General features: G+C 48.4%; 1 protein-coding gene across 1 annotated transcript in view; it reads right to left on the reverse strand.

Annotated features, from left to right (window-relative positions):
• The window catches only part of LOC144121959 (glucose dehydrogenase [FAD, quinone]-like), a 35,907-nt gene extending 24,179 nt beyond the window's left edge, over window positions 1-11,728 (reverse strand). The window contains exon 1 of the mRNA XM_077655431.1: window positions 11,096-11,728. Within this exon, the coding sequence (XP_077511557.1) occupies window positions 11,096-11,219 (124 nt within the window). The 5' untranslated portion in view covers window positions 11,220-11,728. The remainder of the gene's footprint in view (window positions 1-11,095) is intronic.
• Between the last annotated feature and the right edge of the window lie 6,722 nt (window positions 11,729-18,450).

Raw genomic sequence — 18,450 nt, forward strand, 5'->3', positions numbered from 1 at the left:
GCGCAGAGCAACAACTGCGAATATAAATTCTTTAAAAAGACGGACAGCTCCCCAGGAATTAAGCGTGTAGGGGAAGCTAGATGTGACCGCCGCGGGTCAGGAGCCGAACACCATAACCACTGAGTCACCGAAGCAATTGACCTTGAAGTGGCGAAATTGACCTCACTGCCCTACTACCCCTCTCCCGTGAACAGCCCTTTATGCAAGCTCCATTTAATAAGCATTGCTCAACTCAACTAAACGTGCCGTCCTAACAAAAAAGATTTCTCTGCAATTATCTCATGCGGATGATTTGGATGAGTTAGCGCACGTTCCGCAATGCTCTAAACTCGGTCCGAGCAGCAGTGCCGACTCTCGTTCCTTGCAAAACGGCCCACGCCGCAAGGTGCGACTTCACTTGTGCCGGCAATTTCCCCAGAGACCGGAACTTTCTATAGAATACCCCATGCACTGCCACCGCGGGCCCGTTGCTCGTTACAAAAGAAAAATGAAAAAGAAAACTTTCTACGCCACGAGCTTCACTGCCAAGAGTAGACCTGCCAGCGGCTGCAGGTACACGCAGCCACCGCATGGACCACACAAAAAGAGCGTGGAGATAACGGAAACGTGGACGCAGTTGCGCCGCGCTCTTCCGCATTGGCGCTCCACTTTCACCTTGGCGACGTTGGGAAAGTGCGGTGCCGTTTCTTCCGCCCCGTTACTCGGCTCACCATCTCTGAGCGCTGCTGAAAGGGGCGAGAAGGTCGACGCGGCCGATCTCGATCGAGAGACTATAGAGCGCGCTGATTGCATGTGGATTCTCTTTCCATGCACCGAACGGCCACCCCAGTGCTAGGCTTACGATCTGCAGGTGATGGCCGTGTACCACTGAAGCCGAAGTGGCATCGGCAACTTGATGAAACGAGTGTCCTTTGGATCAAAGAGAAATAGCACAGCAGTTAAACGCTCTAAAGCTGCAAGCGGTCTGTAGGCTAGGCAGCATTCAGCTGTCCCGCAATAATTTCGACCAGCTGCGCTCGTTCGATGTCCGTCCACGGCTAAATAAACGGTCATTTCTGCACTTCCCACCTCGGAAATGGGAACGTCGTGGTGGGAAGCACAACGGCAATAACTATAATGCGTCGAGTGTGAGGAAACGGACATCCGCTCTCAGATATCAGCCATGTTTGCTTCTTTTTTTTTTTTCGTCTTGTTACTGCAGGCTGTTCTTTGCCTTTTAAGGTAAAAAAAATGTAGTGGTTGCGTGCTCCTAATTTCACGGTGGTGGTTCTTTTCATCTATGTCTGCTTGACACGCGCTGCGCTCGAATGAATGCCTGCATTAAGGGGGTACGCAGTGAATAAATCGCGAAAATTTCCAAAAGAATGAGTTTTAGAAAACACCAGATTTGGTGTCTATTAGGTCTTTTTAATTATTTCTTGCAAATTTTTTTCAGAAAACAACCCAGGAGGGGCCTTAAAAAATGTTTTTTTTTCTTTTTCTAGGTAGTGAAAACTGGCTGAAATCTCTGTGAAATGCCAGATTTCTCAAAAGCGCTTTTTGACTTTACTTGCCAACTTGCAGAAAGCGTATAGTATGGCAATGGCTTCAGGAATTTTCATGTGGTTGGTTGCACTGTGTTATTTAGTGACCGCATGTATTTTAATAACTCTTGCGCTCTGTAAATAATTTGATATGACGATAATAAATGCATTACGCAAGCGCGGCTATAACATCCTAACATAACATAATCTAATATTCTGAATCAGTCTGCTAAAAATATTTGGAGAATTTTACTGCATTAACTATTTTTTGGGCAAAACATAAGAATGACTGCAGGCTCGTACCATGTTTCTGTCATGCCAGGCTTTCTGCAAGTTCGGTATAGTAATGAACCCGGTAATAATTTATAATGTCAAAATTAGTTAAGATACTTCATGAAATGTTGTATTTAAGCATTCGGTGGACATCCCGATAGGCTTGCCTTCTTTCATTCCGATACACTAAATAATAAAAAAAATCATATCCGATCCCCGCGTCCCCCTTAAAGAAAACTTTAATACCATAGTCAACGCCTCCTCCTGTGTCGTATGTTAAATCGCAGTCGTCGTATCTAAAGCGCTGGTTTGTGCGTATTCTTCTTGCTCATCCCATTCGTCCAACTGGATTTGTCATGGATGGAAAGACTCCACTACCGGCCTCTATACGACTCCACTTGCACATGTATCCTGCTGCTAAGCTTAATCGATCAACATACAGGTGCCAAGTATGATCGACCTGTCACATGCGATGCCCGAGATTTCCTGCCTACAGTCGAAAATTTTTAATGGGTTCCACTGAAAAGCGCTGACTACAGTGTTGAGATCGTGATTCCATAATTCACCCTGCAATGTGTACTAGCAATCAGGCAATCAATCTCTGGATCTAAATAAGGTAAGTCTGGTGAATCTCCGATGTGACAAGTTGGACACAGGTTTCGATTGACAGCACCCCGAAATCAAGCTTGCACTACCGCTTACGTCGACACATGTAATATCACTTTACGGCATAGGCCGCTAGCAGCACACCCCGAGCTGTCACGTGGATGAAGCCCGTCCAAGGTCACTGATCAAAAGCAGCCAGGAGAGAAATATGGCATAACGAATGGAAGGACGGCCATGCTATTAAGAAGGGCTGAGGTAGAGGGATACAATAGAGGGATGATGTTGCCGACAGAGAGGCTGAAAGAAAGAGATAATTAAACACCGGCTAAAAAATAAAAAAAGAGAGAAACAAGAAAACAAGATGAGCAGCCAAGGGACAAATAAAGCAAGGAAGATGATAAAATGAAGGGACAGTGTTATGGAGAGAGAAGTAGAAAGATGTGAATCTCAAACGCGCGCAGCGATGTCGCCCGCCGCGAAGGCTACCGGCCACGCCGGCCGGTGTTGTGTGTATCTCTACACCCGTGCGGCTGCAGCTCGGAAGCGAACTGCTCGGTGAGAGGGAGCTCAGTCAAGATTCCCTCTGCGCGTAGCCGGAGAAACAAATAACAAACCGAAAAGCCAGCGCGCGCGGATGGCACAGCAGCTATGGGTGCCGCATAGCTACAGGTGATGCGGAGAGCGGTCGACGCGCTCGCGAGGCTCGCCTTGCGCAAGACACAGTTGTGCTCGCCGCCTAGCGAGAAGCCGACCGGCGGCGTAGCCAGACCGATGAACGGCGGGAGATGAAGATCTCGCAGGAGCGAGAGCAGCGCCGGTGACAACGCGCAGAGGGCGAACCTCCAACTTCCGGGACTGACGCCTCGGACGAGGTCCGTGCTAAGAGGGTGGCCATCGTAGGAAGCGTAAGCGCGAAGCAGCCTCCGCTGCCGCCACCCAGCCGCCGTCTCATGCCGACTGTTTAACGGGACCGTTACCTCTTAACGGGATGGCGTCAAGGTTCCCGTTCTACAGAAAATCCATCGTCGTCGACTTTGCCGTTGTGAACGAAACATCCCCGGAGAATCAACCTATGTGGTCCACCTAGGTTACGTGACCTTGCGGCGTCTCCATAACCTGCTCACCGGATGGTGAAAAGAACTAAACTAAAGAACTAGAGTTAAATTAATGACAAGTCTCGAGAGGTTGCTCCGGAAGAGCAACCTGAGTTCCACAAGCCCCACCTGTGGCAGCGCCTTCCATCGCAGGGCAATGGCACATCGCTTAACTGCTGCATCACAGCGCCAGGAACGGCATGGGGACTGCCAGGGATCTATGAATGTAAAGTCGAGAATGACCAGTTCCGCACATATGGGCATTAACCCACCCCCTAATGCCTAGAGATCATTTTACGCCGGCGGGAGGCAGGTGGGTGCGCCGTCCTTGTCCGCTGTAATGCACTAATCTCTATTTGCTACAGATGTCACGTAGTTGTTAGGCACGCACGAAGGAGCAGCATGAAGCGCAAGGTAATGATATAGTCCGCGTGGGGCCGGACGTAGCAGCGGTCGATGCCAAGACGTATATGAGAACCCCTACGCAGTCGCTGCCATCCCGCACATCTGCCTGTTGTACGCGAGAGTGATCGACGGACTATCTAACGCCATTGTCATCGCTTTATAGGAAAACTGTCGCTGTTGTGAACGCGAGAAGTCGCAATGGTCCTAGTGGGAGCCTAGTGCTCGTATGATGATGGTGGCGAAACCGCGCAACAGCACACGCACACAAGGTGAAACGAAGACGCAACCGATCGCTAACACCTGACATTTATTGGCACGCCACGCGCAATACGCGTGGATAAACGTCAGTTGTAATTGACCGCTGTGTTGCGTCTTTTCTTCTCGTCTCTGTCCTTGTGCCGTCGCGCAGCTTCCCCGCAGTGGATAACCAACCATCCCAACAGCCGCGTTATGATCCTCTCACGAATAAGTATAGCATTGTCTCTTATGTCTCGACGTTTTCTCTGGGGCTGTCCACTAGATGCTTCAACGAAGGCAGAGCGCAGAGTTTACAGTAGTCTGTATAAAACGAGGAAGGCTACAATTAGCCTGGCTTTTGATGACGTCAGCGCACTTGCGGTGGTTTTGAATTCGAATACAATGCTCTCTTGAAAATGTATCTACATAGTCACAACGCGGAAAGAGAAATGCGGCAGGGTGCTTAAAATTCATTTAATCTTCCTTCCGCGAATGACCTTCCTATGCTTGTACGACCATATGAGCGAAGGGGCCTACTCCACCCACCCCTCCCCCTGCGCCCCCTCCGGGCCAAGGAAATTAGAAGATAATTTTCCCTCGGTGTAGAAAGTCGTCCGCCGTTTTGTAGCATGTCTTGTAACTGGGTCATCTTGGGAAAGGCTATATCCTTTTTTTTTAATACGGAGCAGTGTTCGAAGCTTATTCAACTTCAGGTTTCGCAGCGCCTCAGAGGATGCTCATCAAAGGCATGTTCGGCGTTTCGCTCATTGGAAGACGGAATCGTATGGGCATAGCGAAATGTATGTTATTCAGCAAGAGAGAGATGCCCGGTTAGCGTTCTATTTATAGAGCCTGCTTCATAGCAGTACGTTTTCCTCGTTCGACTGGGCGCGCAGACATTAGGGCAAAAAATATCAGGGAGTCAGCAAAAAGAGCGCCTTGGCCTATCACGAATGTCACCTTTTCAGAAAAGTTGAAGTCAATTAACGTCCTCTCCGGGGGGCGCTTTGTGGTCGTAGCACCGAACAATGCGGTGAAATCATAGAATCCCATTACCGAGTTAATCGCGCACTCGTCGCAATTGTCAAGCAGTGGCCTTGAGTTCTTAGCGCGTTCCCGAAAGTGTTACCTCGGTCGTCTCTTCGTCCTTGAGAGAAAATGAGACGCCTGGTCTCTCGGCTTCACCCTCGTGCCGGGCGACTGTCGCATCACACTGAACCCGTTTCCAGCTCACGTGCTGAAAGTAGGCAGACCAAAGCAAAGACAAAAAAAAACAAGAAACAAATACCGCGCCGGCTCTTGGCGCTGACTTGTAAGGTATACAGGGAGCGTGCGAGAACTTCGCACTTGCGTGCGTATATCTGCCGATTATACACATGCGCATTACTTTCCTTCCGAGCAGACGAGCAGAATCGTTCAGGGGCGCTGACTGCAAAGGACGATGCAAAAATAGTGCACTCTCAAAAAGGAGGCAGTGGAAAAAAAGTGCAGTATAGCTTGATAACTGTCACTTTTCGTTATTACTTACTACTAACTAACATGCGCGCAAAATGCGTGTGAAAATGCACGCATACTTTGTGCATCCGGCTGCTCGTTACCCACTTCTTAGTAGTCGTTCCTGTAATCTTTAAAAGAAGGTTGATGTAGATAAATAACGCAGGCTGTGGTGTGATTTTCGCCTCCAGAATCTTGAAAACAGGTACAGTTATCGTGTCAGCATTTGCGGTTTCATAATTAGCGAAGCTCGAAGGTAGGCTGAACAGAATGTAATAATCACGAGGCATGTAAATAGGATGGAAAATTATGCTGCATGAGAGTGGAGTAAGCGCGTTCCGACTGCGTGAACCTATCAAGTTTACGTTTTTCTTTCTTGTTCCCCGCAGTTTTCCGCGTTTGCACGTTAAGAGGTGTGAACGCACGTCGATTATTGAAATAATGCAGTTTTATCTGCAAAATATTTTCGTCGTGCAGCATCCAATCTGCAAGATGAGAAGAATGAAATAATTTCTCAGAATCGGCAGCCTCATTTTCACCTTCATCTCTTGTAGACGTTCAACCGTGGTGCGGCCCCTGACTGCACCTTCCAGTGGCACCGGAGTCTATGGTGAGGAAATTTTCATATCCTACTATATTACTTCGAATCCTCTTGACGTCACTACGCTCGCCGATACAGGGATTTTCGCATTAAGGAAACCCAAACAGCAGCACTCAAACCTTCAGAGTGCCTAATTGCGACAATTGTTGCACAAAGGCACCTAGAAGAAGAGCCCCAAACAGCATCTGCTTCTGCTACGCGGTCAAGTTTTTTCTACGAATCACGTCTCAAGGAACTTGGCGACTGCGGCACGCAGGAGGGACCGTCACTTTTCCTTTGTTGGCTTGCTATACATTCTAAAGTACTTGCATACGCTGTAGTGCGCTGTTTATATTTCTTCCATGTTACCCGGCAATCCGGCCTATTGTCGTTGCCGAAAATGGGGGCCCTAGTGAAAAGCGCTTGGATGAGTTATATTCTCGCTCTCCTTCTGCCCCGCCTCCAGATGCTGGATTTTCTTCAGATTAATAATGATGATGAATTAATCGGTTAGAAGTGCTCGCGGAAAATTAAAACAGGGGAGGGGACAATTTGTAAGAATGTGCCAGCCTCCGACGCGCATTTTCACTGAAATAATTTTTTAAGGGCAACTACCGAAAAGTTCCTTTGAAGATTTCTGCCTTCTTGGTAGCCCTTTTCTAATATCTCATTCGCGTTAAAGTGCACGAGTGCGCACCAACAACCGCTGGCGCAACGACTAACATACCCAGACAGCATTTTAGTTTATCTCGCTAAAAGCAGCGCCAAACATATATTTACTACATAATTTTACAATCTTCACATTTACAAAGGTTTGGTTTTTGAATGTTTGGTTCGATGCAGTCCATCTTGAACAAGTTATTGCCACAAGCAAAACGAGGAGGCCGCAATGTGCAAAATCAAGCGAGAACTTCAGCGTAGAAGTGAATGGAGACATTGCAGTCATTTAAGCACTATGCCAAAAAGGATTCAACGGTGCACAAAAGAAGTGTGATGCGTAGTTTTCATGCCCTTAATGCTTATTGTTTACGCTGAAAAGCGAAAACATCAGGCAGATAAATCTTCACTGAACGATGCAGTGGTGAACTTTTGACAGGATGCAGATTTGAAGGCTTTACTTGACGGAATCCTGTAAACAAACTTTTTAGCTGCTGCAAAGAACGGTGACGACATGGCCAGCGCGCTTCAGATGACTCAGCCGTGGCTTGGATGCTCGATGCAATTCGGGAGACAAATGCCACGCCCGTCAATGTCGCCGGAAACGACCGTGGAAGGCAAAAACGAAAGAAAACTGGCTCATTATTCGCAATTGTCGTAGGCAGACGACCATCTAGGGGCACTCGCCCAAGAATTACGGCGCCGCATTTAAACGCGTACGCTTCTGCTGCCTTCCCCACCAGACCCTCATTAGTGAGAACGCGACAAGAGGGAGCAGCGCCTTAATCCAAAAATGACCTTTGCGATGGTATTTATGAGCGGTGGCGGAAAAAGCATGCCAGTGGCGCGCCAGTTGACGCTGATGGGTTTGTTATAGCAGCGCTTGAGTCGCTGCGAAGTCTCCATCAAAATGAGGGTCATGTGACGACAGAAGACTACTCGCCAGCCTCGGTTCCGCCCGCATAAGTGCGGCGTAGAGAGAGCGTGCCTATGTTTTCGTCTCACAGACCATGCACATCTCGTCCGCTGTGACATTTAATGAACCCAAAGCGAGCGCGACGCATTCAGTTGATGCAAACGCACGCAACGGGCCGAGCCTTCGAAAGCAGTAATTACTTCCCGGTCCTTACTTGTGAGCTATGCAACCTCCACTAATCATCAGGTCCGTCGTCTGCTTTCCTAAGGTGAGCGCCCGCTTGTCTGTCCTCTTCTGCTACCCCGATGCCACAGACGATTACCATGGACAAGTGTGCCCTTGACAGACTGGAAAACCACGTATTGCTAGATCGTGAATGGGCGTCTATCCATATAATGGCGCTGTTGTTCGCTGAGATGGTCCCCCTCTCCCCCTGCCGGATCTACGGCTGGTAATATTCATTAAACTCATAAAGACGCTCGAAGGAAGAGAACGGCATACACGAAATAGCAAGCAATGCCGGGAAACCTGATGATGTTCAGCGGCTCGCGGCATGCCTGTCGAACCGCAGAACGAAAAGCTGTTCACCCCAATCTGCCACCGTTCTGTCGGCAGCACAATGCCGGTGCTTCGGGCAGCTACGCAAGCAGGACGACATTCAGGGGGAGAAGGTCGGAATGCCGGAGCACTGGGCAGTACAGTATTGCTTCATTACGAATGGTGAAAAATAACTGGCAGAGAAACAGAACACGGTGCCACGTACAGGGGTCCTTGCCTGTCGCCCCAATTTTTTTGCCGTGTAATAACGATCCTGGGACCAACACGAGAACAAGAGTATTGGCAGCTGTCGATGAGATGCGAAGTAAAACTATGTGAACAAAAAGGACCAAACACGTTTTCAGCGTAACTGTGCTTTTAGCAATTTCGTTACGGTATCTAAGCCCTAGCGGTGCCGTTCCCAATTCTGGGACTGTGCCACATTCACAGTGGGCATATTTAAGACAATATCGATGAATCACACTATACTCGGATCGGAACACTACTTAGACTTCTCGGGCACTCACTTAAGACTTGCCGCGTTACACTAAGACAAAAAAAAATAAAGAACAGGTAAGAAATAAACAGAATAAGCCCAAGAAGCGAACACGCACTGCATAAGTTCCAAATTTTCCGCTCTCAAGGTTTACGCGAAATTACCGCAGGCGTACCTCTTCACACACTAAGAATCTTCAGACTGGACGATGCACTTTCTATTATGAAGCACCGATCAGTTTCCACGACGGGCTGCAGCCCGGTGTCGCACACGAATAAACATAGCACGCTAGGTGTACGCAATAGTTAATGAAGAGTGAGCAAAATTCTCCTCCGTGTAGCCGCTGGCCAAGTCGGTGGCGACGCTGCATAAGAAGAAGGAAGTACCAGCTTTTTTTTTACTCTGCGGTATTTAGAAGTGCATAGTGCTCGCGCTGTCGCATTCCTCACTCCCACATTTACGCGATGCGCGCCCCTCCAGGATACAAGGACCTCACAGTCAGCTCATCAAGCTCAGAGGTTCCATGCACGGCACGCACGCCTCCCAGAGCGCTTCCGCCAAGAAGGAACAATGCAGCATTAACGGCTCACGGCTCGGTATGAGCTCCAAATGAGGAAACCAGTTCAATTCACTTCGGTTCATTTGATTACCTTACAGTTAATTGGTTAGAAATATATGGGAACCAGCTAGGAGATTTGATTACTTTTCCTTATATATAACTCCTTTAACGCAGCAAATGTGCAGCACTACAGCAGCTTTCGGGGGTGTCGTGAATGAGCGGAATGGACGGCTGCTGCAGCCGAGGCGAATGTGGAGTGATTTTCGAGATTGTTAGACCTACCTCGACATTCAAAAACTTTTCAAGTATTCAGCGATATTCTTTCGTTTTGCGTTAAATGGAAACTTCCGTGCGGCCTCCCAGATAGCTTGACTGCTCTCGTACGCTTTCCTTCAAAAGTATGGAGCTCTCGAAATGTAGCATGCTACTTAATTCTGCACATATTTTTATTTTTATTAGCTGTGCAACAAATGATGCAGCTTCGTTTTTTCATACAAGGGAGGGCGAAGCGTAAAGCGCGTTTGACAGACAATTTCACACTTGCATGAAAAAAAATGTGCAGTTGTTGGGAGCAAGGGTGTAAATTTTGCCTTCGCATAAATTGTGCCCAGGGGTACTGCTACGGGCTAGTCGGTCTGACAAAAACTGTGCATTAATTCGTTTCTGTGTTGGCCGATGCACACGTTACTTGGGGAATCTATTCAAACTGAACGTGCATGGAAGCCTTGAAATGTTAACTTGAGGTGCACAGACAAATGAAAACCACTGGTCGCGTGAAGTCACCTAGCAAGACTACAAAAAGAATAGTTCGCCTACTGCTGCAGTGTCGCATATTTCCTCCGGCATTTCGGTTTGATCCGTGAGCAAAGTAAGCGAAGAGGAAAACGCCCGTATGGTTAACTTCTATTTCTACGCAGGCCAAAACTTTCAGAAGTTCAAGGGAAAACACACATCTTTATTCATATAACAGTTCCTCTGGTTATTACAGAGCGCACTTAAACAGTAGTATTTTTTTAATGAGGCGGACATGCTTGTAGGCGTGCCGAGAGCTGGTAGAGTGCTGAATATAATCCATGTAATTTCCGTGAATATTTGATGACCTGACACACTTAATTTCTTTTCTGCGCCCCTACATGAATTATTTAAAGTATTCCGCTTCTGCGCGTTTCTATAGAGGCTTAATTTTATAAAAGTGGTCTGGTTACGTGTTGCCTCAGTGCTATTCATTCTACGGCGGCGTTCTCTACGTTTTAAGGAACACAAAACTGTCCTTATCCCACCTGAAAATACGCGCCTAGAAAAGTATTTGTTTAATGATACAACTAGCTGGGAGTAATAAGCGGCAGCATCGGCTGCTCCACGTTTGCAAGTTTTCAGTCTGGGAACGATGGAGATATGCTGTAGTGTGTCAGCTTCCAGGTGGTGTTAGTTTCCGCGCGACTAATACCAAAATGCCGATCGTCTCCCGTTTGCAAGTTTACAATCTGGGAACACTGGAGATATGCTTTAGTGTGCTAGCTTTTAAGTTCGTTAGGTACCACGCAACTAATGCCAAAATGCCGATCGCATCGGTGTTGGTACTTGTGGTCCGCAGCTTTATCGATAAAAGTAAATTCCCGCAGCTACGAAGCCCACGCTCAATTCCCAAGTCACTAAGAAAGGAGATGACGTGCCTCGCAGTTTGTCTGCGCCCATTGGTTACGAAACGCTCTACTTGCCTATGATGTAGTCATATTCCTTGTAGATGCCAGGCGGTGGGATGTCGAAGTACTCCGGCTGCTGCTCCGGCTTGAGATGCGTGAAGAGCAGCGTGACGGCCAGGATGTCCGCCTTGCTCAACATGGCGCAGCTGACGTCCGGCGGTGTGAGCTCGGCAAGCTCCGGAGAACGCAGTTAACGGCTGAACCAGTCCCAAGCGTCCGCGCGACTCCAATATGCTCGACTCTATGTTTGCGGTACACAGGCACTTATTCCAGGGTCTCGCTTCTTCAGACCTACAACCTTCAGACGTTCACACAGGCCGCGACCAGGAGAAGAAGTTTGCAAGCCTTGAAATCGCGCCGAATCCTCCGCCCTCAAGGTCTGCTTGGGTGTCCGATACTCACACTCTGTCCAAATTTAAGCACACAGCTTACAGCTGGGACACTTGGGAGATAAAAGCAAATTGATCGTCCCACGTTTCCTGAAGATGAAGGGGGCAGAGAGAAGGTTCCACCGGCTGAGCGACAGATGTCGCGGTCTCAGTTTCTGAATCGAGGCCCTTCCGCGCGGCGAAGGTCTCGCGGGCTCCAATGGAGGCAGCGCGGGCTATTGAGCTCGCTTCGGGCCTCAAGTGGTGGGCAACGGACCGCGGGGCAGCCAGCCGTGGCAGCCTATATAACGTGACCACTCCCTTTCCTTCGCTAAGCACTCACTTATGCAAGCACTCCCTTTCCTCTCCCTCTAGTGTGTTCTTCGGTTTTTAAGTAAAACGTTTACCTCCTTTCACAGAAATGAGGCACTCACACTTTTCCTCTATTTTCTGCTTTCTCTCTATCTCCCTCTTTCTCTTTACGCGCTTTCTCCTCTGCAGTGGTCTCGCGCGCGCTCAGGGGAGTAGACAATCCTCAATTATTCTCTTCCCAGGAAATGCGCCTACACCTAAGCTTTCACTGTCCTCCACTTACCCTATCCATCTCTCTATCCCCCCCCCCCCTTTCCATTCGGGCAGCCTCCCTCTCCACGCCTGGTGGACGCAGCCGCAGTCACGGAGCCGGGTGCGCCCAGAATCAGCCCTCCGCAAGCTGTCGGGGCATCTCTTGTGTCTCAACGGCATTCCGACCGCGGACACACGTAAAGTGGCCGGCCAAGGAAGGCCCGAAACGAGACCCCTTCTCTCCATTGTTGTCCGGCTCCCACCTCTCTGGTACGGAGCCGGAAAAGCGCGGTTGCTCCAACGGGCTGCAAACGGCGTAAAGCTCGCCCTTGATAAAGATCTTGGGGGTCATTTTTGTCCCGACCCGTCGCAGTGAGGTTCGGTTTGGTTTTACGAGTTTAACGTTCCAAAGAAGCTCAGGCTATCAGAGACGCTGTAGGGGAGAGCTTGGGATAATTTCGACCACCTGTGGTTCTTTAACGTACACTGACGACGCACAGTACACGGGTCTTTAGCATTTCGCCTCCATCTAAATGCAGCCGCAGAGGTCGGGGTCGAACCCGCATCTTTCGCGTCAGAAGCCGAGCACGATAAACACTGAGCCACCTCGGCGGCCAATGTTGCAGTGAGGTATCCGCGGGAACCAGAGAGCGCTCGCCGACAGCTACGCTGACGTGGACAGGCTCATAAAGGGCGCCAAATTTTCAGGTGCCAGCGGTGACCTGCTGCTGAATTCCAACCGCCACCAATGAGTCCAAAACCTCTGGCGCCCAGCAGCCTCGCCTGCGCAAGCATGGCCGATAATAATAATAATAATAATTGGTTTTTGGTGGAATGGAAATGGCGCAGTATCTGTCTCATATATCGTTGGACACCTGAACCGCGCCGTAAGGGAAGGGATAAAGGAGGGAGTGAAAGAAGATAGGAACGAATAGGTCCGTAGTGGAGGGCTCCGGAATAATTTCGACCACCTGGGGATCTTTAACGTGCACTGACATCGCACAGCACACGGGCGCCTTAGCGTTTTTCCTCCATAAAAACGCAGCCGCCGCGGTACATGGCCGATGGCCGTAGCAGAATTTGGGCGACTTTGGCTGAACGGTTTTGATAGCTCGCCATCCTGAATGTTGTGCAACCTTTCACGCTCTCTTCGTGACGACATTTCATTATTACCGAGTGAAATGCAAATTGCAGTTACGTATTTACTTTCCCGCACGGATTCGCACTGCCGCTGTACGGTCTTTTTTCTTCCTTCATTCAGGAGCACAGGTGCAAGTGCACCTGTACTTATTTTGTACACCTGTCGGAACACCGAAAGTCGTCCAAAGGGCCAACGTCCCACATATTCCAGAGCGCGGTAACACATATCGGCTTCAGTTCGGGTCAACCTCACCGAGACAAATGCAAGCTCACAGTGATCGCAGAGGAGAACCCATGTGTTAAAAAGCGTGAATGGTAGCCTCTATCATCCAGCCATTGGCCTCTAGCAGCTCCACGTAGCTACGTAGTGCATCAAGACATACCCTATACTGCATAACCAATTAGTTTCAAAACCTAAAGCCTAATTTTATTAAGAAAATACACTTTCGTCGTGAACGCCCACAGAGGGCTCGAACAGGCAGCCATTACTTTCGCTTTGATTTTGAAACGCTAGATATTGATGCTTCTGTTCATCCAACGTCTACGTTGTTTTCTCTCTTTTTTTTTCCATTCTTCAGATACTGTTCAAAGTAGCCAGTTTCGGAGTTTGACTGCCATGAGAGGATGGTGTTCGCCAAATAGTTAAACGCGAAAAGGTGTGGCACCTTATTGACTCACCAAAGCAGCTAGTTCGTGTGTCATTCCGCAGTTCATGGCTTCATCAGTTGCTCTTCGTTATTCTCTGTATAGATAAAGGCATAACATTAAGAGGAGGCCAGAAATGCGCAAACACAAATATCGCCAGGCCCATCTCATTGTTATCACAAGTAGTAAACGGGGCTCACCTGAGCACAAAGTATTATATGAGAATACACTTTGGCCACCGTAAGACCACAGCCCCTTGGAACAGGCCCAGGCAATTCTCATGAGAACTCACTACCAGGCAACGTATAGCGTGGCAGCCGAGTGATATTCAAGGCCAAGGTTGTTCCGCCCGTCTTCTGCTGGGGAAGCGTAGGAATAAATTTAGCGCCTGTGCACACACATCTGCGTGTTGTCGCACTCCATACTTCGTTCCGCAGGATACGCGGCAGGTTCGACGTCAGACAGCTTTCTCGGAATCTAGGAGCATACCAGCCGCGCCGGCTAAAAGTAGCGCCGGCGCCTACATTTTTGGGAGGCGCATTATACAAATCACACTGAAGGGTGCCGGCGCATGCCGCATATGAACACGCGACGCAACCACCGCCCCGGAGTATGGGTGTTTGCTCCTCCACGTCGCGTGTTCAACATTGACGCAGTCTAGTGACGCTATACGCCGCAAAAGCGGTGAAATAAATATGTTGCTTGGATGTTTTTGTCAGCGCAGGGATAGCAAAGATGTGCCGCCTAGGAAAAAAAAAACTCGAATGTTGAGCGTATACCGAGGCATCAAAAGCAACCGTCGTCAGCAAACGGAACCATGCAGCCGGCTTAAGGGGGCGTTCAAATTTCGGCCAGTGGCCCCGTGTCGGACTTAACATATGCTAGCAATGCTTTTAATACAGATAGAAAAAGAAACTGGCTGCGTAAGACTCTAGACAAGATACACCGATTTAGAACCAGACAGTGTACGGGAAATGAGGAGCTCGTTTATTGCCGATGAAGGAAGCAAACAGTCACCGAAACCACGAAAAACATGTGGAAATGTTTCTCTATTTTTTTTTAACTAGTGGTGTCGATGAAGGAGAAATAATGAAGAAGAATACTGGTAATTGCATTTATATGGTTGAAGGATAATTTATGAGAAAGCGGTAGAAAAACTGAACACACACCGCTTGTGGGATTCGAACCCAGGACATCCAAATTTCGCGTATATGGCGCTCTACCAACTGAGGTACGGCGGCGGCTTTCCAGTCTTCTACTTTCGGGGCTATTTACGATGCGTATAACCTAACCTTGACAATGTTCACCAGCGCCACACTGTCCATGGCGGCGGACGTAGGATGTCCTGTTTTACCGCGAGTTTCACGTGTCAACAACACTAGTTTAAAAAAAAAAAGAAACATTCCACTATGCTTTCCTTGGTTTCGGTGACAGTTGGCTTCCTTCATATAGGTTCAGAAGAGGATCCAAGCAAAGCTATGAACTCGACTGACATACTTAAAGCGTGTTTGGCACTATAGCCTCATGATGTTGTTTCGACAATGCTTCGCATTATAGGGCTATAAATTTTTTAAACTGACTTAGTAAAACAAGAGAGGGGGTAGAAGACTCCGACAACTTGATAACCTGCGCATTCGTAGATCGTTTGTCGTTCAAACGTACGAACGCTGTTTTGGGCGACTCCCCCGAAAGCTTCTTCGTTTGCGTCTACTTCTCGCATCAGAGTGACAACAGCTGCCCCTCAAGATACTGTCATCGACCTACATGCCTTTGTGCGATGTCTTGGCGCAGTCGCCCTATGCCTACAACGTTCGGATGTTGAGCACTGAACCGCGGGGCCGACCTTGGCCGTAGCAGCCGCTTTTCAATGGTTGCAAAGTAGGCCCGGGATTCACAGTCAAGGAAGCCCACCAGATACAGCGAGCCTGGCTTTACACAGTGTTAGCCTGGCACGTGAATTTAACAAGCCCTACTCGGATCCTCTCTCGTTCTCCCCAAAGACACTTTCATCAATGAATTTGAGGACATTTTTCGCCACTACTGTCTCATTACCCGCTATAAAAAAGTTTTCACTTTTTTTCTTTTTTTAATGCACTCTCGCTAATACATTCGAACAGTGGCAATGGGCATTCGGAGCGATATGTCAAGGCTGATTGCTACCTTTGCCGCCTTTAAAAATGCTGTGTTATCGTGCTTGATCCTTAAGTTCAGTTTCTACGCTAGTGAAACCCCATACTGCTACAATGACTACCTGTTTTAATAATAATAACAATTGGTTTTGGGGGAACGGAATTGGCGCAGTATCTGTCTCATATATCGTTGGACACCTGAACCGCGCCGTAAGGGAAGCGATAAAGAAGAGAGTGAAAGAAGAAAGGAAGAGGTGCCGTAGTGGAGGGCTCCGGAATAATTTCGACCACCTGGGGATCTTTAACGTGCCCTGACATCGCACAGCACACGGGCGCCTTAGCGTTTTGCCTCCATAAAAACTACCTGTTTTCTTGTTCGGACGAAGCGGGCAGCGGTGGTCAACAGCAGCATTGAAAAAAAAACTTCAGTCTATCCTGTCCTCGAGAGTAAGAAAGGAAGAAAGAGGTGCCGTAGTGGAGGGCTCCGGAATAATTTCGACCACCTGGGGATCTTTAACGTGCCCTGACATCGCACAGCACACGGGCGCCTTAGCGTTTTGCCTCCATAAAAACTGCCTGTTTTCTTGTTCGGACGAAGCGGGCAGCGGTGGTCAACACCGGCATGGAAAAAAGAACTTCAGTCTATCCTGTCCTCGAGAGTTAGAAAGGAAGAAAGAGGTGCCGTAGTGGAGGACTCTGGAATAATTTCGACCACCTGGGGATCTTTAACGTGTCCTGACATCGCACAGCACAGGGGCGCCTTAGCGTTTTGCCTTCATAAAAACTACCTGTTTTTTTGTTCGGACAAAGCGGGCAGCGGTGGTCAACAACGGCATTGAAAAAAAAAAACTTAGTCTATCCTGTCCTCGAGAGTCTAGGTGACGTCACGAAATGCTTAGCAAGAACTGCATAGCACTCCCTGAAACAAGTCATAGATACTACCTGCCACAGTGTTTGAATCGGTCTCGGCCAGTTTCCGGAGCCCTACTCTAAAGCTCCTCTTTCTCTCTTTCTTCTTTCATTCCTGCCTTCCTCCCTTCTCTTACGGCGCAGTTCGGGTGTCCGCTGAGTTATGTGAGACAATTACTGCGCCATTTTTTTCCCTCAAAAACCACTATAAAGTTTCCACGCCTATTTGGCAACACGATAATCTTGTACGGGGTATCGCCATGCATTTCAAATGGCTTTAAATCTTGCTCTGCGTTAGGAATATCACGGCGAACAGTTAACACACAAGTGTACACCACAGCAAATGACCGCATGGGTTATTTGAACCAACAAAAAAAAAAAACGCTGTTCGCAACGCCGAAGGAGTGTTTCGACATGGAAGCACTTTACCAAGACACGCAGACCGGTCGCCGGCAAACGAGAGTCGTTCCTTCGCAGCGCTGCTTTTAGAGGCAGACAGTGCACCGGCGGCGGAAACCCCAGGAATTCCCCCGCCGACGCAAAAGGGGTGACGTCTGAGCCCACTGGGTGAAAAGAGCCGCTGACGCGCTCTTAATATGAAAAACATGCCGGTGCCGCCACCGCCTTAAACCATTCGAGGCAAGTCGTCATTGTTATCGCACCTTGTAGCGTGTCCCGAGTGGCGTGGAAATTTTTTACATTAGACATGTGCAAGTCTTGGAGTTCTTCGATGGGATTCCGAGCCTAGTAAGTCATTTGTGTAGCTCGCACTTGGGCACCGAAGGTTCTCAGGATTTTAATGACAACGTGATGAAGGCTACACATAAGAAATACGCCTGCTGCTGCGAACCTATGCAACTGGAGCGTAAATTAAATTAAACACTTACTAAATGCTGCGGGAGCCACGAGGTATTGGGTGCGGCTTTCTTAAGGAAATAAAGATATCAACACCGCTTACTTCGGGACGGAAGACACCCCGTCGGCTTCTTAGTTTTTGAGCTGTTAAGATATCACGTGGTACGTATCGAGCTTTCACATCTGAAATTTATAAACACACACTAGTTTGAAATATGCTTATAAACCCTCGAGGGATACCTGGTTACGACAACCACTTGTTTCTTTATTCCTTTCGACCGAGAAGCAACGCAATCGGCGACACTGCTCGCTTTTTTATAAAGGCCCACGATAGGTAACACCACGTGACGCTGAATGATGCACGCCTCGTTCACGTGCTTATGTAGTAGCGCCTTTAAAACACTTGTTCGGTCCTTTTTTTGCATTAGCTGCATAAAACCACGCTCAGGGCGAGAACGACAATGGGCAGATATCGCCCATTGTCCAAGATTAAACAGCAATAATAAAAAAGCCGGACAAACCAGCTACCTGATCAGCATGTCGATCGCATTCGATGGGGAACCTCGCTTCAATATCACCAATTATTTACTCAACTCCATCGCATTTAGGCTTCTCGCCAGAAATTGTTTGCCGAAACAAAAAGAAAACAGAATCTAAGGACATAATACAACAATGGGCACAATTTCAGAGATGCAGCTGACAGGAACGAAAGCGAGAAGAATGACTACACCTCGAGTGTAAAGTTTTGTGACTACTAACG

Source organism: Amblyomma americanum, chromosome 2 (genome assembly GCF_052857255.1).
Source record: "Amblyomma americanum isolate KBUSLIRL-KWMA chromosome 2, ASM5285725v1, whole genome shotgun sequence".
NCBI classification, from domain to species: Eukaryota; Metazoa; Arthropoda; class Arachnida; order Ixodida; family Ixodidae; genus Amblyomma; species Amblyomma americanum.